A 22,864-nucleotide genomic window follows, 5' to 3' on the forward strand; every position below is an offset into this window, starting at 1 on the left:
ACAATTCCTGGCGAATCCAGGAAAGCAACACTGGAATGCTGTTAAGAGAGGCCTGAAATACTTAAATGGTACTCGAAACCTTGATATCACCCTTGGTGGAACCGGAAACATGGAGCAGTATAGCACAAACACTACCTCAAAGCCTTTTCGGATGCCGACTATGTCAACTGCCCCGATACAAGACGCTCGGTAGGCGGGTTTATCACGTACATGTGCGGAGGCCCAATCTCCTGGCAATCGAGAAAGCACGATAAAGTAGTATTGTCCACAACAGAAGCAGAATACATTGCACTGTGCCACTGCATGCAAGAAGTTATCTTCCTAAAGCTGCTACTGACTGAGTTGAAACACGAAAGTCCCCACGCAATTACACTCTATGAGGATAACCAGAGCTGTATCAAACTATCATACACCCCCGAACTTCACGGGCGCAGCAAACACATCCATATCCGCTACTGTTTTGTACAAGAAACGTAGAACGAAAATAATTTGAAATACGATACTGCAACACAAAAGAGATGATAGCGGATATATTCACAAAGTCTCTAACGCTTTTGAAGAGCTTGATGCATGGCGTGCGTAGTGTACGCACCATCACGCTCACTACCATGATCTTCCTTGGACTTCTCAGCCTTGAGCTTCTTGAGTTCATCGAGGCCAGGGTGACAAAGTAACGCTTCTGTAGGGCGTTGTTGGTTGAGAACAACCCACAGAATGAAGAATGATCAGGCAAAGCCTCTTGGTTCTGGCACACAATTGACTGGCGAAGCACACGAGGCATCTGCCATACACACGTATCGAAATGTTAGTATCATAAACAATACAATCATATATGGTACAATCAAACCAGCACTTTGGACCACACACACTGAGGGCTTTTTCGGGATACAGACACAAGGTCTGCATCCTAGTTAGGCTACAGGGCCGTACAGAGACCTCAGTGACGTGTGTAGTACCAGCAGCCAGCACGACGACCAAAAAGCAGAGAGAATGCAGCCTGTTGTCGGAGTAGCGATGAAAACGTAATGAGTATCCTACCGGAGCTCAAACTTTCATTAACTAGACCCATAACACCAAAATAAACGTGGTGAGCTTCATGGGATACGACTAGCGCTGGTAAACATCGCAGCTAGAGGAAATCAACCCCAAAAATGAAAGCACCACGCAGCATCCCATGAAGGTGTTACTGGCAAAGGAAACTTCTACTACTCCATTCCAAAATTACACGTGCACTCCTAATACATTTATTTGTATATGAGACTGTACATGTTCCAAAAACACATGTACGCTAGAACATTCCTAAAAAAACAAACGGGCAGCATGCCGTCTCGTTCTGAGGCAGCCCCCCCCCTTTTTCTTCCCATATGAGAAGAAGGGCGTGGCGCGGATGCAAGCCGCATACCACTGAGGCGCGAGGCGCTACTCACGAGAACAATGCAGCGTCTCAGGTAACGCCCCACTACTCCTACTTGTAGCGCCGCGATGTGGCGCGGCCTTGGTGTGACCCCTGTCAATGTAACGTTTGGCCACACACACACCCGGTGGTCCACACCAAACTTGTCTATTTGACTAGTATGCATAGCTGCAGGTTACTTGCGTAACACAAAACTATGTTTGTTACACAATGTAGCCAAATAGATTGGCTGGACAGTAAGTCTCACCGGCGGCCACTGCCGCCTCACTTAACTTTCAAACACAACTTTTTTACCTTCTATTGACCTCCCTCGCATAATTTTTAACGTTCCTCGCCGTGTTAAAACAGATGTTTTGGAAAAGTGCGTTTTTTAGAACTCGTATAAGTAGGTAAAAAAAACTTGTTAAGTATTGCTTAAGTATTTACGTCATCTTGTCGCCGTCCGACCGACCAACGAGCGTAGGCAGGCGATCGCTGATCTTTTCACTTCCAAAAGCCGCGTTTCCATGCCGAAGCGTCTCAGGCAGGGACGTGCTGGAAACCTTCGCTAAGTTGAACCGATTGTATTTTTTCAAATGTTTGATTTCATCGTATAGTTGATATGGTCAGTACCGTCAGCTGCCGTTGTGAGCGAATGGAAGTGGTGGACGAGTTTGCTATCTGCAAAATTCTAAGTACACAGAAGTCGCCCCATATCCGCAAACATCGTTAAATAAGAAAGCACCTGAGCGGTGTACACTTTCTCAAACGCGAATCAGGCGAGTTTCTTCAATGTCGACGCCGGGCATCAAAGCATAAACGACGCCAAAGTTGAGACACCTTTCGAACATCACGTTCGTCTTACGTAAGTCGGCCGATACGTTTCGTACTTTGCTGGGAAGCACAACTCTTTCTACCAAAGAACGCTACAGAACGATGTCGAAACCGACCACAGACAGAACCGCACAACAGATCTCGCCCTCGACAGAACAAGCCATGAGCAATACACGCCGCGACTGGAGCCCAGGCTCCGTGAGCGACGGCGTCTGGGCGCAGGCAGTGCACGCAGTCGTCGAGCGCCGCCTCTCAATGCGCCAGGCCTCGCAGACCTTCGGGCTGCAGCAGGTGGCGCTGCAGCGCCTCGTGCGTCAACACACTCTGCAGCGCCATGGAGCTAGAGGTACGCCCCCAATGCAGTCGTTACCTGGATCAACCACCAGCCCAACCAGCGACGACAGACGCTTCGCAGTCGCAGTTAGCAGCAGCGCGTCAGCTAATGAACGCTACGTGTTCCCGCGCCTAAACCCGCTTGCGCTCGGCCAACGTAGCCCCACTGGCGCGCCGTTGCCTAGCGTGGCGCCGGTGCCTACAGTGATGAGCCCTCCGCCAGTCTGTGAGCTCACGCCAGAGATCAACAACGAGATCGTTTCCGTGCTCCGAGAACAGTTTATACAGCAGCAGCAGTACGATGACTACGAGACTAGCGACGGACGCTTGCATCGACTCGAGGGCTACGCGGACGCCGACATCGCCGAGGTGGCTCGCGCGATCGTGGGCCTGAATGGCCGTCGTGCGCTACCGACAAACTTCCCGTCTGTCGGCTGGCTCACCTTGTTCAAGCGTGAGAACGACTTCGTCGACATGGACGACATCATCCGCGGCAGGAGCAGAACCCGAACTGGCAGTAGCAACAGCCTCAAGGGTATCCTAACGCCACAGCAGCTGCAACAGGAACGCTATAGCCGAAGCTACGAGATCGAACAGCAGTACGAACTCGAGCGCCGCGGAGACCAACTGCGGTGGGCCCAGAACCGCAGCTATCGTCAACCGGCCGCTCCACCTCCAACACAACTCAGTCCCGAACAGCCCCGCAGCTCGTACTCCTGGGAAGATGTCGACGTGGTGGATGGAGCTGGCAGCTCGATGCCGCAGCAGCGTCTCCGCTTCTACCAGCCGCCGCGTCAATCAAGAGAAGACAGCAAATATCGAGGAAGTCTAAGCCCCGGAAGCAGCACCGGTCGCTCTGTCCACTCCGATAGCAACTCCAGCGACCGCAACTACCGTCAGAGCAACTTGGTGCCAGCCAAAGTGTGGGAGGCGGCTATGGAAGATGTAGCCATCCACGGCATGAGTCTGCGTAACGCCGCCAAAGCCCACGGCGTGCACTTTGCTGCACTTCACCGTCGTCTGAAGAAACGCCAGCAGCACAAACTGAACACGCCCTGTGACCCCAACTACATCCCGTTCGAAGACGAGGCTGGCGTTGTCCGTGTGATCCACGCGCGTGCTGATATGGGTGTCTTGCTGACGTTCACTGAGCTGGTTGAGCTGCTCAAGCGCACGGCGCTCAAGCACCGTTCAGAGCTGCCTGAAGACATCGCGACGGCGCTCGTGCGTAGATTCCAGTCTCGCGTCGAACAGTCCGTCCGCCACCTCATTATCGACTGGCCAGCCCAGCCAAATAACGTGTTGTATCGGCTGCGTGACACTAGCAACAGTGAAGACGGCGACGACGGCATGGATTCCGGAGTCGCAGCTCCTAACGCTGACAAGAGCGCGCCTTCGATCATAAGTGGAAGCAGTGGCGAAGGTGGGTCACAGTCCTCGTCCGGTTCGTCTTCGCCTCACGAACAATCGGTTGCATCGTTTTCGATGATGCACAAGGCTCCAGTTGACGCTGCACTGGCGCAGGACAACAGCAAGAACAACAACAGCGACCCCAGTGAAGACAGTAGCAACACCACCAGCACCGATAGTGGTGGAGACACTTCTTCTGCTACCGTGTCACCCGGCGACAACGAGATGGCTTCGAGCGTGTCACCCGGCGACAATGAGACGGCTTCGAGTCAGCCCTGCATGATTTTTCGTCTGTGAGCGCGATCCTCCGACCAAGCTCCTTATTTGTATCTATGAACTGGCCAACGTCTGCCTAACTGCGCTCGTTGTGCGCGCTGTACCGTGCCATTTTATCCCCATCGCGCGCAACGAGTTGAAGCAGACTACTAATGATATCCCCTGAAATGTCCGGCGCGGGTCGTACTGCCGCGCTGGATGCGTACAATATGAACTAAGATAGAGACGTATAGTGAAATTAATGTCGTACGTTGTAGATTGGACTCATTCTTCACCAAACACCATGTACGTTGCTGTGCTGTCACCGCCAGCAGCCGTCAAAATTATCAGCTAGAATCGTTTTGGTGAGGTTCCGTCGTCAATTGTCGTTAAGTACCATCGCTCGCAGCTCCGTGGTCGGCAGTGGCCACTCCAGCTGCGCTACGTCCTGATCTCGCAGCACAGCGTGCGTGTAGGTTCCAAGGGGCGTAGCGAGGTTCGTGCATGCAAAAAGCGTCTGTCCAGCATTGGGAATCAGCTTGTCCGTGTGCACCACAGTGCTGATGTTCCAAGAGGTGTTAGCAGACGAGAATATACACAAAGTCATGAATAGAAGGACTCACCCCTGTCTTGTGTGGATAGAGATGCGGGCTGAATCGCTCGAGCTCGCCGCCATCCACAAGCGCAGCATTCGAGATCGCGCTTCCTCGCGATCCATCACAGGACACGCCAATGGCAAAAGGATAACCCAATCTGATTGGATACAATTAACTCTATACCTTACGTCTTCATCCCAGCTCATGCCTCTTGGCATGCAAGCACATGTCGATGAGGTCAAGGTCTTGCTGTAGTTCATTGCGTCGCTCACTCTTCATAATAGTAGCTTCGGGTCCAAGGAAAAGGATCTCTTCCAGTTCCTTTTCCGAAGCATCCGCGACCGCCAGTACGTCCTCAGCTGAGATCAACCCTTTCTTGTGAGCACCCAACGCAGCTCCTGCGTACGTCCCGAAGAACTCTACGCCTTCGCTATTAACACCAAAACATATTACCGATTAGCCAATTGTATAACAGAAAATGGATAAAGCTCCGCTTCAAATACTTACGCTGCATAGGCTCTCTTTCGCCCGCCGTCTCCCGTCCGAGCGAAGATCGGATTCACGTTGTGAATGAACGTTGCAAGCACCTGTTCTGGACAGCTTTTCAGTAGTCGTGAAGCCAGAAGAGCATCGCCTTGACCCGAGTCACCGAAGAAGACGAACTTGAACTCTGGGAACAGCGCTGCAAAGCGAGAGAAGTTGTCCAACTTGAGATTGGCAATCTTCTCGTTGCTCACGAGACCTTTCACCGATCCATTTAGCACTGTGACGTTCGGTACACCCAAGCTTTTCAAGTGTTGCAGTGTCAAGTAGCGCCCAACACTCAGCCACCCACGAGGTCTTGCTGTGAGGAAGGTGATCGACGGACGCACATTTTCGCCATTTGCAGCTTGAGCAAGTCCACGAGAGAGGCGAGCGTAGAGAGCTGAGACGCCAGGGTACGGGATGTGAAGCGGGTAGCGCTTGTCGATCCACCCAGGAAAGAGCGTGTCGTCGATATCGCTCACTACCTTTACCAGATTGGGCTGCTGCTCTTTCACCTTGACGCTCTCCACTGCAATATGCTGCATCATTGCAATGACTTCAGTGATGTTCTTGTTGCCGTAAATGAGCTGAATGAGGTCTCCATTGTGTGGCGGCTCTTCTTGAGTGTGTACTTTTTGGTGCCTTTCCAGTTCTCCGCCATCTTCGAACTGAAAATGCCCCGCGGTATCAATAAAGGCCTCTTCGTCTGAATGGATCTGCTCCTTTAGAACGGATAACTCGAGTTCGTATGTACCGCAGACCACATTCTTCGCTGCAGTGTGCAGCACCGCCTTACCACGAATCAATGGTGACATTAAGCAATGCTGAATACCTCGAATGACTAATGCTCGATTGGCAATCGTGATCTCCTCCAGCCGCTGCTTCGTGAGGACGTCCAAGACTTTCGCCCGCTCGGACGGCGAGCATGAATGCAACATGAAGCCAACCATTGTCCTGCAGAATTGGCTCGAGACTTCGGGCGACGTAGCGCCCAAAATGCCATTGAGACTGGCCGTGGAAGCTGCAGCCAGCACATTGTGACAGGCCAACGGGTCGTCCAGCCGTCGATTGCGGGGCTTCAGGTGCACCTCCTTCTCCTGTTCATCGCAGAAGACGATGGCCGTGTCGTCATCCTTGAGCGTTTTGTAGCGCCAAGCTGTGCGCTGCTTCAGACCTTTCCACTTCTTCTGAAGTCCACCAGCCGCCAGCGACCACGTCGACGCCTCACGCAGCTGGAATAAATCCCCAAACGTCAGAATTCTCAGCCATCACATGTGTCTTTCCGATGCTTTCAGTCTCGTACACAACGTACCAATGGCAAACGTAGATGTGAAGATGGGTAAGGCATAACAGCAACCTGGAGGTTGCATACAGATGGAACGCGTCGGCTACGAGGCCGCATAGGCGTCTGCAATCGTCGGCGAATCTGCATGGAAGTCCACGATGAGCAAGCGTTTGAATGACGTTGGTGTTCTTACCACAGCAACGTCTTCAATGTCGCTTGAATGTTGCACGAAGTGTTTTTTTTTAACCGTTCGTGTATGTTGAAGTGTATTCTAAAGGAGAGCAGTTCAGCGATAATGGACACCATTCATGTGAGGAATAACAGTGATAATTCTTTCATCAAAGAGTTCACGTCGTAGGGTGTGGTTTCAACACGTTTGTCTTGATTTGGTTTGGGTACCGGTAAGTATAATTCTACTCGACAGATCTGTCCTCACTAGCGCAGAGGAACTCAAACTCGGCCATGATGGGCACATGATCACTGCCATAAACGGAGTTAGGGATTCCGTTGTAGTTCCCGTGCAGGCCCGATGGCAGACGACCTGATCGGTTCAAGCTGTCCGACATGGCTAGCCGATTGAACCAGTTACCTGGCCCGTCCTCAGAACGCAGTACGCTCTCCGGTGGGATCTCCAATACTCGCGAGGGTACTAGACTGCTCTTTGAGTACCAGATATAGTCAATCGTCCAGCATCGTCTGAAGTTCACTGTAGTGTGTGGTGGCTCCGCCTTCTTGCCCTCTTCTACCTTGAGTGATTGCAGCTCCTCGTCAGAGTGTTCCAGTGCACTCGCCAGCGCGTTCGGTTTGTAGAAAGCGTATGCGCTACGGAAGACTTCACTTAAGCCCTCCAGGTTGGGCTTTTGCATGAACGAGTTTTCCATGTACTCGTAGATCGGCGACTCGGGAGAGTTATTGAAGTCACCGCAGAGTACAATAGGAACGCTGTTCTGACCCGTCACAGTATTGGCCAATTCGCGCTCGTACTTGTCCCTCACATCGCTGCTCATGCGGAGCACTTCTTCCTCAAGCTCATAAATCTCAGCCATCTGGTGATCCACCTTCCTGTAAACGGGTCGAAAATGCATTAGTTTCCTTTAAGATCATAGCCTTCCATGCATAACGTACTTGGCATTCCACCACAGATGTGTACAGCCAACTAGCACGAACTGTGCGAAATGACGCATCTTGAGCAATGCCAATACAGCCACACGATCATGCGGGTCATGGTAGTTCACCGCCTCAAATTCCTTCAACTCGAACTTGTCCTTCCTGAGATCACACAGACCAACAATCAGCAAAGCTCCACTACATCAATCAGTACGACGCTCACTCACTTGTAAAAAATGCCGCAACCGTCTTGCTTCTTCTCACCGGACCAATTCGAGACGTGGATCGACGGCCGCTTCACATAGACACTATCATATCCGCGATCTTGTAGCTCTGGTTTAAAAAACCTGCCACACAGTAAAAATCAGTGTCACACTCCTGTTCCTTTACACAGCACCCAAAGATGCTGGCACATACGTCCAGTAGTCGCTCAGTTCCTCTAGACAGAGAACGTCGGCGTCCAGTGCCTCCAATTGTCGCAGCAATGCCATCTTGCGGTTCTCCCAGTTGAGGCTAGACTCCACCACGTATGGAAAGTGGTTGCGCGTAGCCAAGTTGCTCGCCAGGATGTTCAGCTGCTCGAAAACCACATACAAAATCAGCAACAAGAACTCCGCTCTATCGTCTCTGCTAACGTCGACATCCCAAACCTGCACAACTGTGATCTTCTGCTTGCTGAATCTACCGGGTGCCACTTGCTCTAACTCTGTGGCGCACGGCAGCAACGGCACGCTCGACACTCGATCAACGCTGGAGTTGCACAACCCCCGCCGTGCCCGGTAGTTCGCGGACGCTCGGCGAAAAGCACGCCACAGCTTACCGTTGTGTCTGGATAACGACACTGAGGCCAGCACTGCCACGCCCATGCCTAGACACACAGCGGTGGGGCGGCCCGACAGCGTCACACTCATGACGCGAGAAAGGGAATGCTGGAGCTTGCGTGTATCAAAGTTCCCCGTTCAAGATGATACCTCCTGTTAGGGATAAGGTTTATGATTTCAACAGCAGTTGTACACCATGCACACTAAATTAGGTATGGTACAGTGTACCATGGGTGTTTTACGTCAGCGAATGGCTGCCATCCATTCGGCACGCACCGCCAACAGCATGGCGCAGTCATTTTGGATTCAGGTTACTGTCAGTCCAAAGCTACTGGTGCGTTGTATGCTGGACTACGCTAAGCTTTATCGCTTATGAACTCAATGCTGACGCCTTCTGATCTGCTTTTACAGCCCTCTATCCAGCATCATGTCCCTTGTCAACAAGCCGAAGACCGTCGAGGCGGAGGAGACCCGCATCCACCGCATTCGCATTACGCTCACGAGCCGTAACGTGAAGAACCTGGAGAAGGTGTGCGCTGACCTCAAGCGCGGCGCTGTGGACAAGAACCTGAAGGTGTCGGGCCCCGTGCGTCTCCCCACCAAGATCCTGCGTCTTACCACGCGCAAGTCGCCCTGTGGTGAGGGTACCAACACGTGGGACCGCTTCGAGATGCGCATCCACAAGCGTATCATCGACCTGCACGCCCCCTCGGACATCGTCAAGCAGATCACGTCGATCTCGATTGAGCCCGGTGTCGAGGTTGAGGTGACCATCGCCGACTCCGCCTAAGTGCGCTGTTGTTGACTGGTCTGCTAGCTTTTCCCTTCGCTGCCAGCACCACCATCCACCCAGGAGTCTGGGACGCTGCTTGCTGCGCCTTTAGACTTTGCGAGCGTAATGGGGGAAGGATTGTACTAAACGCCCTCGCGGTGGGAATATAATTCCAACCCCACGTCTTTGTGGGACATCCAACCGTGTGTGTGATTGTGTTTTATGCTATATTGTAGTAGAAAGAAGCTGGCTCCTTCTGAAGCGTGCTGCCAGCGATGAAATCAAGAAGCATGTTCGAGCAATTGCGGTGGTGCAAGTGTGCATCGGTCTGGTTGGGAGGCGACTGTAATGCCGTATTCGTGTGCTTCGAGGACAGCTTGCATAGCCAAACTGCGGTATTTAAAAGCGCTGATATCACGAAGCATGAAGCGCACCACATGCAAAGTGGCTAACTTGTGAGCTCAAGTCATCCAATGCTCAGGCATCCTCATACTTGTAGTACGAAGCCAGTAAACATGAAGGAGCGAAAGGGACGACGGGAACCAAACCACAACCAGGAGACAACCAAACAAACAAACAAACGAATGCTGGCTTGAAGGCAGGGAGAGGATCACTTCTCGTCGGATACCATGCCGGATGAAAGCGCCATAATTCTCTTGAGTCGTCTTATCAATGCAAGAAAGAAAGAAGAGAAGGAGCAGCGCCTGACCGAAGACAGCAAAATGATCAAGTTACACGTTTCAATTCTGCAGTGCAGTGCAATGGTTCGTTTCTCCGAGGAACGCTTTCCTGGCAGAATGGAGCCACGCCTGCGAATGTTGCTCCCAGCCTTAGCCGACGACGATGATTGGCTGCTGCTGCGATCACTTCAACTAGGGTGTGGCGCACACCAAATACAGTTTCTTCCGCCCTGTGATTTGCCAAAATAAACGGTTATCGCGCCAGGATTGGTGGAAACTCGCTTTCATCCATTTGCCGTGTTAGCCATCCGCTGTACCTGACACTCTGGTCCAGCCATACCCGAATTGCCTGCGTCCCTCGAGACCCAGCAAGCTCTCTATCAATGGCTTCATCGACGCCTCTCGTGGTGCTCTGCGGCGACCGCGCGCCCGATGCGCTTGTGCAGACCGCGGCGGCTCTGCAGACCAGCGGTGTGCGCGTAGCCTCGCTGTGCTCGCCAGCTGTGGAGGCCGCGCTGGTGACCGCCAAGGTGCCGCACGTGGCTGTTGCTACGCCCGCCGACGTGCAGCTCATGCTCTCGGACCGTGTGGAGGCGGTGCTAGCTTTGCCGCCCAGCGCTTCGGACGTTGGCGCTGCGGCGCACTCGCGCGTGGCTCAGTGGGTCTCGGGCGCTTACTCATTCGTGCGCACTGCCGCCTGGAACCACAAGCAGATCAGCGTCGTCGTGGACGAGGCCGACCTGGCAACGGTGCAGAGCAAGATCTCGCGCGACGGCTCGCTTGCCTTCTCGCTGCGTGAGCGCCGCGCATTGGCTGAGAAGGCCTTCGCTCTGTTCGCCGAGCTGGACAAGGCCATCGCCGCCAGTCTCAACGGTGACGACGAGCTGGTTCACGACGTTTTGCTGGTCGGCAACGGCGGCCGCGAGCATGCCATCGCCTGGAAGCTGGCCCAGTCTGCCTCCGCCGGCCACATCTATGTGGCTCCGGGCAACGCCGGTACGGAGGACGTCGCTGCCGGCATCTCCAACGTCAACATCGGCGTGGGGGCGCACGACGAGCTCATCGCCTTTGCCAAGAGCAAGGGCGTGACCTTCTGCGTGGTGGGACCTGAGGCCCCGCTGATCGATGGTCTGGCTGACAAGATGAACGCTGCCGGCATCCCGACGTTTGGCCCGAGTAAACTGGCCGCTCAGCTGGAGGCGTCCAAGGCGTTCTCCAAGGACTTTATGCGTCGCAACAACATCCCGACTGCGGCGTACCAAAACTTCACAGAGTACGAGAAGGCCAAGGAGTATCTGGACTCGATCGACCACAACATCGTCGTTAAGGCTTCGGGTATTGCTGCTGGTAAGGGAGTTCTCATCCCGACCAACAAGACTGAAGCCCATGAAGCTCTGCGTGAGGTTATGCTGGAAAAGGCTTTCGGTTCAGCTGGCGATGAGGTTGTTTTGGAAGAGTTCATGACTGGAGAGGAGGTGTCGCTTCTTGCGTTCTGCGACGGCGAGCGTGTGGTGTGCATGCCTGGCGTGCAGGATCACAAGCGTATCTCGGATGGCGACCAGGGCCCGAACACGGGCGGTATGGGAGCTTACGGCCCTGCTCCGTGCCTCACTAGCGAGCTGGAACGCGAGTGCGTTGACATTGTGGAGCGTGTGATTGCTGCTATGAAGAAGGAGGGCATGCCGTACGTTGGTGTGCTGTACCCGGGCTTCATGCTCACTCCTACTGGCCCCAAGATTGTCGAGTTCAACTGTCGATTCGGTGACCCGGAGACGCAAGTGGTATTGCCACTGCTGCACAGCGACCTGTTCGAGATCATGCGTGCCTGTGTGGAGCACCGTCTGGAGCGCTCGCTTGTGTCGTGGAAGAGCGGAGCTGCAGCTACCATTGTGATGGCATCGCAAGGATATCCGAACAGTTACCCCAAGGGCAAGATCATTACCGGTCTGGATGATGCTCAGGCACTGAAGGACGTCGATGTATTCCACGCCGGTACAGCGAAGGCAGACGGCAGCATCGCGACGTCGGGTGGCCGTGTCCTTGCTGTTACTGCTGTGGGTCCCTCGCTTCAGGGAGCTCTGGACCGCGCGTACGAAGGAGTCTCGAAGATCCACTTCGAGGGCGCGCAGTACCGTTCGGACATTGGTCTGAAGGGCTTGCTGCATGGTGCTAAGAAGCTCAAGCTGGCGGTGCTGGGCTCTACTCGTGGCAGCAGCATGCAGCCGATCATTGATGCCATTGAAGCAGGTGACCTGAACGCCAGTATCGACATCGTGGTCAGTGACAAGGCTGCTGCTGGCATCCTGGAGCGCGCCAAGACGCACGGAATCGAGTCTGTGGCTCTGTCGGCCAAGGGTTTGTCGCGTGCTGAGTTCGACGCTCAAGTGTCTGAAGTGCTGAAGAAGAAGAACATCGATCTGGTGCTGCTTATCGGATACATGCGCATTATGTCGGGCGAGTTCTGCAAGGAGTGGGAAAACAAGGTGCTGAACGTGCACCCGTCGCTGCTTCCTGACTTCGCTGGTGGCATGGATCTCGCTGTGCACCGCGCTGTTCTTGACGCAAAGAAGACTGAGAGTGGCTGCACTGTTCACTTCGTTACGGAGGAGGTGGACGCTGGTCCGATCGCTGTGCAGATGAAGTGCCCAGTGTTGGAGAACGACACGCCGGAGACGCTCAAGGCGCGTGTGCAACCTCTGGAAGGAGCTGCGTTCCTGCACGCCATCAAGTTGGCGCAGACTGGTCTGCTGTTCAAGAACGGAAAGAAGGAGATCACGTACGCCGATGCCGGTGTGAGCATCGACGCTGGCAACGAACTGGTTGACCGGATCAAGCCGCTCTGCAAGTCGACTGTGCGTGTGGGCTGTGACGCTGATCTCGGTGGATTTGGCGGCATCTTCGACCTGCAGGCTGCTGGTTACGACAAGGACACGGCGCTTGTGGCGTGCACGGATGGTGTGGGTACTAAGCTGCGTGTGGCTCAGCTGGCCAAAAAGCACGACACTGTTGGTATCGATCTCGTTGCTATGTGCGTCAACGATCTTATTGTGCAGGGCGCTGAACCTCTGTTCTTCCTGGACTACTATGCATGCGGCAAGCTCGAGGTGGACGAGGCTACGGATGTGGTCAAGGGTATTGCCGAGGGCTGCCGTCAGTCGGACTGTGGTCTAATCGGCGGTGAGACGGCTGAAATGCCGTCTATGTACCACGACGGAGACTATGATATGGCCGGCTTCTGTGTGGGTGCCGTGCGCAAGAACGCTATCCTGCCTCTGCCGGTTGAGGCTGGTTTCGCCGTGCTGGGTCTGGCCTCGTCGGGTGTGCACTCGAACGGTTTCTCGCTGGTTCGCAAGCTTGTGGAGGTATCGGGTCTTGCGTACAGCGATCCGTGCCCGTTTGAGGCCGGCAAGACTCTGGGTGAAAGCCTGCTTACACCTACCAAGATTTACGTGAAGCAGCTGATGCCTACGGTCAAGGCGAAGCTCATCAACGCTCTTGCTCACATTACCGGCGGTGGTCTTTTGGAGAACATCCCGCGTGTATTGACCAAGGACTTGGCTGTGGACATTGACTGCGCTAGCTGGCCTTTGCCTCCCGTGTTCAAGTGGCTGCAGAAGATGGGTAACCTTTCCAACACCGAGCTTGCTCGCACCTTCAACTGCGGTATCGGCATGGTGCTGCTTCTGCCGGAGGCCAACGTTGCTGAGGTGACGCGTCAGGTCGAAGCGAGTGGCGAGAAAGTTTACCGTCTGGGTACGACTATTGCACGTGCTGCTGATGCTGAGCAGGTTGTGCTGCGTGGCACAATGGCTTAGACGCTCAGGTAGTGGAGGCTTTTGATTAACGTTCACTTCTGAATATTACATTTCATATCCTGGTCTTTGCCTTGTCCTCATTCTTTGGATTCATATCGACATGGTGCTCTTCTTGAACAGCCACAGCAGGGTCATAGTGCCCAGAATCACTTCGATGCCTACGAGTGCGATGGCAATGCTGTTTATGACTCGCTCCAGCTCCAATCTGCACAAAATATAGTAGGGAAGAGTATAGGGATGTTGAAGTTAAATACACGCACGTACACATGAGTCTGGAGTTGCAGGAAGTAACTATGACAAATGAAAGCTGGACCAGCCAGCGCGATAGCAAACACTAATGGCGCGCGCTGCCTCGTCTTGTTGCCTTTGGAGGCTAGTTACATCATGCGTGTACGCATTAGAAATCATGGAGTTTACGATATATAGTTTCAAAAACAAACTTTGGTAAAGGCGCATGCTCTCGAGAATGGCAAATAAAGCAAGCAAGACCACGTTTCCTGCCACACCTTCTTTGGGTAAGACTCCAAGTACAGCATCTACGAGTACATTTAATAGTCAATCGATTAGTATCTTTGGGGCTGCTGTAAAATACAAATTGCCGTGCTTTTATAGGCAAAGAGGGATGCAGAGAGAACTACGAATCCATGAAGGAACCACTGATGGCAGCAGAGAAACACTTGAAGAAGCAGCGATGGAAGCTGTACATTTACGTGAACAGGTTTGATGTCACTTTCGATCGGCAAATCTAGCTGTAGATACTTACGTCTATTTCTGCTGGTGTAATACACAAAGTCAGATAATGATCATGGGCATGAGAGATGAGTTTGCTTACTGCTAGTGTTGTCCATATCCTTCGAAATCTGCCTCAACGATTCACGCTCTTCGACTAGTCGAACGCTTTGGCAGCGCTAAAACTGAAAGTCTAAAAGCAGACTTTGTGTCAATTTACTGTATTGCATTTGCCTACCATGGATCTCTACGGCCGACCTGTTCCTCGACATACTACACGCTCGCCTACTGTTGCTTTCCTCAACGAGCGCCCCAAGTATGAATGAGCCCCTTTTGTTGGCCTTAGCACTGGGATCGAGTCTTAACTTCGAACTTCTGTAGATCGCTCTCGTTTTCGGGGTTTAATAAGGTACTCCGCGCGAATCGAGGGAGTAGCGAAGACGAGATCCCCCACCTCAGTTTGCCCGGCCGCAGCTCAAATCAGCAACAACAGCAACATAATCAGCAACAGCCTTCATTCCTGCACCAACGGCCGGCAAGTAGCCGCTTTCTCAACCGGTACTACGAAAGTCAACGAAGAATCATTTGATTTTACAAACTAAAACATGTGCATTGGTCGTTGCTGGGTTTGTGTAGACCTCAAAGCAGTAGTGGTGTTCGCCGGCCCGAGCCGTTTGCTGTGTCCCATGAGGGAAAACAGCGACCACGCACCGCGCGTGATGGTACCCGAACACTACCAAATACTATTCCGAAGATTTTAAAGAGATCATGCTTTACCCAAGGTTAGAGTTTGCTTTGGATCCAGTCAAACGGTAATGAACTCACTCAAATTTATTCACTTAATTAGATATTGAGCCCACTGCAGGCCCTGAGAGTGACAGGCAAGAGAATGAAGAGGGCATAACAGATATACCATCCAGTCTGGATGAGCAGTACCTGCAGCAGCTAAAAGCCGATATTTTGCACCTTCACAATGCCCATCGACAGCTTGAGAAAGAAGCAATTGAGACCGAAGGCAATGCTAACAGAAGCACGGCAACATCGTCTTCGGCACCAAATCACGTGAAAAATTTGCTCCTCCACCGCGATACCAAGGCATATCTAGGGTGGAGTTCACAGCGCAATATGGACTTTAACCAAGATCTAGGAACACCATCCACCGCCAGTATCCAGACGCAGCTACTGATATACAACTATTCTTCCGACCCCACTCAGGTAAATTATCGTCACTTTTCACCCTCCCTCTCAAAACTAACAAATTCTTCAGCTGGCCGCTGCAAAGGTTGGGTTAGAAGGACTTCTGGCTGAGACGCTGGTCTCGCTAATGAAATTTTGTCTCGCTCGTAATGAAAATGCCAGTGAGAGTACAGAATCTGGTTCTACCAACGTTTGCAAAGTGAAGCTAGTACGTCCACCTGCTGAACAACGTGGCAATACACCAATATTACAGTTTGCAAATGGATGCGGCACTAGTCCGGCATCCATTTATGCCGGTGGTATGCTGAGTGTGCTCGAACAAACCGAGGTAAGCTCATCGCTCTTTCGTTTTAATTAATTAAGGATGTTCTAAACGTCAAACTCATGGGATGTTGGACGGCAATCAACAGGTCATGAAGCGTTCTATGTTGGCAAGCACAGGAGAGAAGAAGGTTCTTGCGAAAATGCTCGCTGAAAAGGACGCAAAGCTCTTGCAGCTGAATGAGCAAATGGGCTTCTTCAAAGATGCCCTGGCTCAAAGTCGACCTCACGTCGAGAGATCACAACGAGTTGACGTCCATTACAAGGAACGCGAGCATGAAATTACTCAGGATCCAGTCGATGCTGATCAAGCACAATCCACCTTATCGACCGAACAACTAGCACGACTGGCAGCGTTGGAAAAGGATCGAGTGGAGTCAATCCTGTCGATTCAAAATTTGGAGCAGCAGAGAAATGAACTAGAGCAGCAGGTGATTCATTTCGACATGTCAAGTAAGTACTTGTTTCACGAATCTCTTACGTTGTTCGCTGTGTGTTGTATTTGCTAGCTAGAAAACGCGACCATCGAGTTGCAGAGTGCTTTTCAGCGACTAGAGATCACAGAGAAACAACACCAAGAAACACTGTCTGCAACCGAAAAATCGCTCCACGATCAGGTTTGTCAACACGAATACTACTAACTACGTGCAAAATAATGACCCATTCTTGGTGGCAAACCAGGTCAAAGCAATGGAAAAGCACGCAGCAGATCTCCAGAGCTCATTAGCATTAACAATAGAGCGATATCACAGCTTAGAACAGGCTGCCAGTCAGGAAAAGACTCAACTCAGACGTGACAAGCAGGAGCTGGAGCGACTTATCCGTCTGAAAGAAGACGAGGTTAGTCAGCGACAAGCAAAAGCTACTGCGAAAGCGGAGGCCGAAGCTCAGTCCGCTCAGACACAACTGAACCTTGTCACTAAACAGCTCAACCAGGCACAGCAAGTGCTAGATACTTTTCGCCTTGACCTCAAAGCAGCACAGACAGACAACAAACAGGTTCAAGGCACAATACGCGACCTCCATCACGACTTGAAAGTCCGAAACGAAGACGTCGAAAGGCTAAGCTCGAAACTTACTGCATCGAATACAAACGCAGAGAACAAGACGCGGTTATTACAGCAAACTGAAGCTCGGATTGAAGCGAGTTCCAAGGAGATTGAGCGACAACAGACACTGCTAGAAGACCAAGCACACCAAATACATGAGCTGGAAGCCAAACTCAGTCGGTCGGTCCCAGTTGACGATGAAGAACTGCAGAATCGCCAACAACGTGAAGAGAGCGCGTGGCATCAGCGGGTTTCTGCCTTGGAACATGCTCTGGTGGCTGAGAGACAACAAACGGCGCTATTCCGAGAACAGCAGCGCAAAGCACTTCTAATGGAGCAAGAGAAGGCAACGCATGCTGTCGAGCAAGCTCAGGCAGTAGCTGCAGAGCTTGCCACCGCCAATCTGTGCTTGCTGGAGCGAAAACGTCAGCGTGAGCAGGAGCAAAAAGCTTTTGAAGAAAAGCTGACGGAGTACGGGGATCGGATAGCAGACCTTTCATCCGACAAAGGTTCTTTAGAACGCGAATTGGGGACGTTGCGAACTCAGTATCAACAGCTCCAGCAACTGAAAGAGAAAAGTGAGAACGAGTCTGCTGTCAATGAGAAGACGCTGCAGGAAGAAGTAGTAGCAGTGAAAGAAGAGCTGAAGAACCTGACGGAGATTCGCGAGAATTTGGACCGAGAGCTAGCTTACGCTTTGGCTACACCAAGAGGGAAGTCAGCACGCCACCATGCAAACATATCGGAGCTCCGTGTCGAGCTGCAGAAAGCAAAACAGAAGATCGCTGCATTGGAAGAACAGCTTTCTCACAACGGGAGTATCCGCACGAGTGAAATCGATGGGAAACTCGCTCAACTGAGCGCGAGAGAGAGACGTGTTGCTGAAGAGCAGAGGTCCGGTTCGTGTACTTGTTCACGTTGTGCCACTTTGTGTGTTTTAACTTGTCCAGTGCTTCGATATGTAGAGGTTTGAAGAAGCAACGAGTGACAGCGAGTGCTGAGCGTGCGCAGCTTGAAAAAGAGCGGGCAGAACTTGATCAACAGCGCGAGTCAGTAGAATGCAGGCAAAAGACGCATCATACGCTCCTCCAACAGGTCATCGTGCTGTTGGCTCAGCGTCTGCAGGTGATGATGGCGTTGTTTGATACAGAACTTGTCCCTGTCCTAGAACAAACACAAGGTACTGTAAACACAGAGACAACAGCGCCCAATGCTGTAGCTAAGCCTGCGTCCGAGGATATCGAGAGTTGGCGAGAAATGCAGCAACAATGGGAAAGCCTGCGTCAGGAGCTGCAGAATATTGACTGGAAGTTGGAGGAAATGTGCAGACAACTTGAGGCTCTGTATCTCGAGTACATTGGGACCTCGTTGGTTCCTGTTGGTGAAGGCCATTCGTCTCGGTCGTTGTTGTCAGGATTCCACGGTCCCAACCCGTTCTCGGACGCCGTGGCTGCTGGTCGCGACACTGTCCCTGTGGCCGAGCAGCTGAAAGCGAACCGCCTGCTTCGACGTTTATTGTGTCACGATGAAAGTCTCGAGAACCGAGTTTGTCAAGTGAAAGGTAGGTATAGTGTTATTCAACCAGTTGCTTGCCCACCGTTCGGCTTAACAATCATTTCTCGTTTGGTTCTTAACCAGCTGAAGACCACGAGACGTTTGCATTGGCACTGGCCAGGGAAATGGCGGCAATGAAAGGAGGTTACGAGCGACAGTTGGAGGATCTGCGTGGCGAGCTCCGTAAGACGCAGCAGCGTCGGCAGCTGACAAGCCAGCGATTGCGTGCCGAGCTGGCGAACGAGCGCAGTCGCAGCCAGCAAACTATAGCACAACTCCGAGAGCGTATTTCCGAACTGGAGGCAGCACTGAGGGATCAGGACAAGGCATGGATAGCTGCTCATACGCAGCAGCAGGCGATCCTCGATCAGTACGAGGCTGCCACTAGTGACGGCGAGCGCCAACGTGCGCTGCAGGAGCTGGCGAAGCTCGTGGGCAGCGAGCAGCGTCGTCGCGAGCGTGAGAGGCTGTCCAAGCTGTTAGCATATTGTGGGGCGTCGTCCGTGACTGTGGAGCACCGCGACCGCGCGCTTGAGGAGGAGACAGTGGACGCGGTCTTGGCGGCGCTCGAAGTGGATGTTGAAGAGTGACGTTGAAGACGTTATGCAATAAGGATTTGTAGCCTTCGAGAATGAGATGGGTGAATTAGTGATGGTTTACTCATTCTAAGTAACTTCCATCGCAGAAAGTGATACCCTATTCAACGTGATTGGAAAAAATACCTTGACGAGATCGATTGCTAAGTCGCACATAATCGGGAATAAGTTCGTTGCTAACAATGCTTCCATGCCGTGGCTGCACTGGTACATGTAGGGATGGTTTTAGACTAGTTCAGAACAGTCTAAAACACTTTGAGACAACGTCCAAAATTCCATCCCAAATCCAAAACCTTTCTAAACTACTATTAAGAATAAACCCATGCATTCCAAACGACCGAACACACTTCACCGCATCAACGGACGGTCGTTGTGTGCGTCAGACACGTACCAGTCTGTCGGCCATACAGGGCGCCAAGACGCATTGATCTCTACATCGAGTTCGCACGCGTCTGGAAGCCGCCCTTCGAGTTTTACACCAAACTCTACGCCAAGACCATCACGGGCTACACCCAGAGAAGCAAAATAATCAATGTAAGCCGGTCTCCTTCAGGCGCGGATTGATCGGGGGGAGGTGGGGTGCAGGACGAGGAGTTATCGGGCGCCGAGGTTAACAAGGCCACGCGCAAGGTGAAGTACACATAGATCGAGGAGGAGATCAAGCGAATCTTCGGCAGCATGTTCAGCGACAAGGTGATGAAGAAGGATGCAACATACTTCCTGTTCACGACCAAGGAGAGCGACGACGACAAGGTGCTGATCGAGGTGAGTTCAAGGGCGAGAACAAGAGCTTGACGCCCGAGGAGATCTCGTCCATGGTGGTGCTGCGCATGAGTGAGATGGCCGAGGCCTTCCTGGGCCAGAGAATCTCGCAGGCTGTGGTGACGGCGCCCGCGTACTTCAACAACCAGCAGCGTCAGTCCACCAAGGACGTCGTCTCCATCGCCGGTCTGGACCTGCAGCGTATCAATAACGAGACCTCGGTCGCTGCCCTTGCTTACGGCCTGGACACGAACGCTGGCACGGATGGCAAGGCCTGCAACGTGCAGATCTTTGTCCTGGGCGGCGGTACCGTCGATGTGTCGATCCTGTCCATTCGAGTACGGCATCTTGAGGTCAAGTCGACCGGCGGCGACAGTGGAGAGGACTCCGACAACAACATGGTGCAGCACCTGCTGACGGAGTTCGAGCGCAAGATCCGCAACCTGGACCCGTCGGGCTCGGCCCGTGCAAGCGTCGTCACGGCCTGTGAGTCGGCCAAACGCATGCTTCTGACCACTACGTCCGCTTCGGTGGAGGTGACCTCCCTGTTCGAGGGCGTGGAATTCTCGTCCACCGTCGTTACCCGAGCTAAGTTCGAGTCCCTCAATGAGGAGCTGTTCAAGCGCTGTGAAGTGACCGTGTTCAAGGTGCTGGAGGACGCCAAGATGAAGCCCGAGGACTGGAGCGGGTCGGAGGTTTTACACGTATTCCCTCATGCTGTCCACGCTGTTCCGCGGCAAGGAGCTGTTCAAGTCAGCCAACCGGGACGAGGCAGTCACCTACGGTGCGCCGTGCAGGGCGCCACCCTGGATGGCATCAGCAACGACGCCACCAACTGCTGCTGGTCGATGTCACCCCGCTGTCACAGGGTATTGAGACTGTGGGCAAGTTCATGTCGGTGCTCATCAAGCGCAAGACGCACGTGTCCGTGACGGTGGGGAACTACTAGACGTCCATGGACGTGTACATCTACGAGGGCGTCGAGTTCAACGAAAAGCAGAAAGAGTTCGACATAGACTCGTCTTTGAAATCTCAAACTTCCTCCTCTTACCGCTCACCGGGCTTGACGTGGTCCAAGCGGTGAAATGTGCAGAAGCGCATTGACTGCGTTCTCCGACGTAGAGGAATGCGAGAGGAAGGTAAAATGTAATTGAACTTTACATTTTACTCGCTGTCTACGCTTTTTGGACAAGACTGATGGCGAGCAAGATCAATTGCATCGTGGCTGATGCTACCGTGGTTGATGTAGATGTAGGCAAGCATTTCGACCTTTTCAACGGAGAGTCTGTTTCTCCTCTTCGAATGAATGTGATCGAATATCCAGGCGCGCTCGCTTGCAGCTGATGATGTCGGTATTGAGAACACAATTGCAGCTATTTTCTTGAGCAAAGGAAATTCTTTGTTGCTTTTGGCGTTCCAGTAGTCAAGTGGGCTTGACTCTGAATACGTCTCACGGAGTGCTTCTCCACCAGATCGTTTCTTGCTCTTGAAGTTGAGAATCTCAGCAGTGAGCTTTGGAATACCAAGAGTAGGTGTGAGCAGCCTACAATCCTTCGCCATTTTGCGAATTTGTTCATCCACTGTCTCGTCGTCCAATCCGACAAAGTCGTCGAGATCCATGGCTGGGTCAAGCATAAATGCAATACCCATCGCGTTTGTGTGGACGTAATCCCAGCGCTTCTTAATCTTACCTCGAAAAAAAGCTTGGAGCTCAGAGAGTGGAGGTGCAATGACATTCTGGTAATCAGTTCCAGCGACCAACCTCTCTTCCTCTGGCATCGTGCTGTGAGACGGATTCTCGGTGTAAGCAGTGGCAATAACACGTTCAACCGTGTTACTGAGCAGCTCAATCCCCCCTTCACCAGAATTATTAGGTGCCGAAAAAGCTCTTTCTTGTTCCAGTGTTGTCACCCCGTAGGCTGAATGAAAACGTAGCTATCTAAACCACTTGTAGACACCCGAAACGAAGACATTATCTGCTTCAAGCTCTCGCAGAGCCTTAATAATTGGGTCAAGTAAGCGCACAGTAGTTCTAAGTCCATTCCAGAAATTGATGTCCTGAGCCAGAGCGGTCATGTATCGTAATTTTTTTCGGCCCGGCTCAGTTCCTCGGTACCTGTCACGGAAACCATCGTAGTCCGGACTTAAAAATAGTTTTTCGAGAACATCTTGACTATTTAGCACACTTCGCAAGCAGGAGAACACCGAATACCATCGTGTCGGTACGGGAAGCACGAGATTTCGTGCACTTAGCCCAACATCGCGCATTTCTTGCTGGAGTCGTTTAAATTCATCCAGTAACGCAAGATGATCTTTCACATAACGGGTAACAGCCACGGCTCTCGACTGGATAGTACGAATTTCAGGATGCTGGCATACATCCTGCATGAGTAGATTTAGGACGTGGGCTGCACATCCACCACTTACGATGTTAGGACGCCTGGTATGAATGCGACCCGTAGCGCTCCTCATTTTTTTCGCATTGTCGGTAACGACCGAGACGACCTGGGCCGTTGTTTCACGTTCGATATCCGCTATAACGTTTGCAATCTCTCCAGCTATGTACAAAGCTGTATGCTGCTCTGACCTCGTCGACCATGACGACCAGAACAGAGATGGCATTCCAGGTGCAACAACCATAAAGTTAATAATACTCGAACTGTTCACATCGCTCAATCCATCTGTCACGATTGACACGTACGGGTGCTCGTTAATCAACTTGATCACGTGCTCCCGACGAATCTGATCACGAACTCGTTTCAATAGTACGCCACTGAGCTTATGACGGGAAGGAGGTTTCATGACGAATCTGATCACGAACTCGTTTCAA

General features: G+C 52.4%; 8 protein-coding genes across 8 annotated transcripts; 5 read left to right on the plus strand and 3 right to left on the minus strand.

Moving 5' to 3' along the window:
• The first annotated feature begins 2,209 nt into the window (after window positions 1–2,209).
• Window positions 2,210–5,073, plus strand: PPTG_04047 (hypothetical protein). The gene is made up of 2 exons (XM_008897869.1): window positions 2,210–4,721; window positions 4,868–5,073. The coding sequence occupies exon 1, from the start codon at window positions 2,330–2,332 to the stop codon at window positions 4,265–4,267; it is 1,938 nt and encodes a 645-aa protein (XP_008896117.1). The 5' UTR covers window positions 2,210–2,329; the 3' UTR covers window positions 4,268–4,721; window positions 4,868–5,073.
• Window positions 4,605–4,943, minus strand: PPTG_04048 (hypothetical protein; the record flags this gene model as incomplete). Its single annotated transcript, XM_008897870.1, has 2 exons — window positions 4,605–4,785; window positions 4,849–4,943. The coding sequence occupies 2 exons, from the start codon at window positions 4,941–4,943 to the stop codon at window positions 4,605–4,607; spliced, it is 276 nt and encodes a 91-aa protein (XP_008896118.1).
• On the minus strand, window positions 5,014–6,778 carry PPTG_04049 (hypothetical protein; the record flags this gene model as incomplete). Its single annotated transcript, XM_008897871.1, has 3 exons — window positions 5,014–5,251; window positions 5,329–6,578; window positions 6,659–6,778. 3 exons carry the CDS (start codon window positions 6,776–6,778, stop codon window positions 5,014–5,016), a joined length of 1,608 nt encoding a protein of 535 aa, XP_008896119.1.
• Window positions 6,779–6,940: 162 nt separating this feature from the next.
• On the minus strand, window positions 6,941–8,717 carry PPTG_04050 (hypothetical protein). Its single transcript, XM_008897872.1, has 5 exons — window positions 8,389–8,717; window positions 8,156–8,313; window positions 7,966–8,085; window positions 7,757–7,900; window positions 6,941–7,693 (listed from the first exon to the last, which is right to left on the minus strand). The coding sequence occupies exons 1-5, from the start codon at window positions 8,647–8,649 to the stop codon at window positions 7,045–7,047; spliced, it is 1,332 nt and encodes a 443-aa protein (XP_008896120.1). The 5' UTR covers window positions 8,650–8,717; the 3' UTR covers window positions 6,941–7,044.
• Window positions 8,718–8,755: 38 nt separating this feature from the next.
• On the plus strand, window positions 8,756–9,532 carry PPTG_04051 (40S ribosomal protein S20; the record flags this gene model as incomplete). Its single annotated transcript, XM_008897873.1, has 3 exons — window positions 8,756–8,771; window positions 8,845–8,893; window positions 8,971–9,532. 3 exons carry the CDS (start codon window positions 8,756–8,758, stop codon window positions 9,347–9,349), a joined length of 444 nt encoding a protein of 147 aa, XP_008896121.1. The 3' UTR covers window positions 9,350–9,532.
• Window positions 9,533–10,289: 757 nt separating this feature from the next.
• Window positions 10,290–13,955, plus strand: PPTG_04052 (phosphoribosylamine-glycine ligase). The gene has a single exon (XM_008897874.1). It carries the CDS (start codon window positions 10,395–10,397, stop codon window positions 13,824–13,826), a length of 3,432 nt encoding a protein of 1,143 aa, XP_008896122.1. The 5' UTR covers window positions 10,290–10,394; the 3' UTR covers window positions 13,827–13,955.
• Window positions 13,956–15,680: 1,725 nt separating this feature from the next.
• Window positions 15,681–19,451, plus strand: PPTG_04053 (hypothetical protein; the record flags this gene model as incomplete). Its single annotated transcript, XM_008897875.1, has 8 exons — window positions 15,681–15,770; window positions 15,823–16,080; window positions 16,163–16,504; window positions 16,583–16,690; window positions 16,755–18,016; window positions 18,088–18,277; window positions 18,320–18,683; window positions 18,761–19,451. 8 exons carry the CDS (start codon window positions 15,681–15,683, stop codon window positions 19,264–19,266), a joined length of 3,120 nt encoding a protein of 1,039 aa, XP_008896123.1. The 3' UTR covers window positions 19,267–19,451.
• Window positions 19,452–19,950: 499 nt separating this feature from the next.
• PPTG_04054 (hypothetical protein) lies at window positions 19,951–20,966 on the plus strand (the record flags this gene model as incomplete). Its single annotated transcript, XM_008897876.1, has 2 exons — window positions 19,951–20,037; window positions 20,079–20,966. The coding sequence occupies 2 exons, from the start codon at window positions 19,951–19,953 to the stop codon at window positions 20,964–20,966; spliced, it is 975 nt and encodes a 324-aa protein (XP_008896124.1).
• Between the last annotated feature and the right edge of the window lie 1,898 nt (window positions 20,967–22,864).

The sequence above is a fragment of the Phytophthora parasitica genome, assembly GCF_000247585.1.
Source record: "Phytophthora parasitica INRA-310 unplaced genomic scaffold supercont2.6, whole genome shotgun sequence".
NCBI classification, from domain to species: Eukaryota; Oomycota; class Peronosporomycetes; order Peronosporales; family Peronosporaceae; genus Phytophthora; species Phytophthora nicotianae.

Coding starts and splice junctions, on each gene's coding strand:
- PPTG_04047 (XM_008897869.1), top strand. CDS start 2,330: ATGTCGAAACCGACCACAGACAGAACCGCACAACAGATCTCGCCCTCG.
- PPTG_04050 (XM_008897872.1), bottom strand. CDS start 8,649: ATGAGTGTGACGCTGTCGGGCCGCCCCACCGCTGTGTGTCTAGGCATG. Junction 8,314..8,388: donor AGAAGATCACAGTTGTGCAG/GTTTGGGATGTC, acceptor GTTTTCGAGCAG/CTGAACATCCTGGCGAGCAA. Junction 7,901..7,965: donor GGTTGCGGCATTTTTTACAA/GTGAGTGAGCGT, acceptor GTGTGATCTCAG/GAAGGACAAGTTCGAGTTGA.
- PPTG_04052 (XM_008897874.1), top strand. CDS start 10,395: ATGGCTTCATCGACGCCTCTCGTGGTGCTCTGCGGCGACCGCGCGCCC.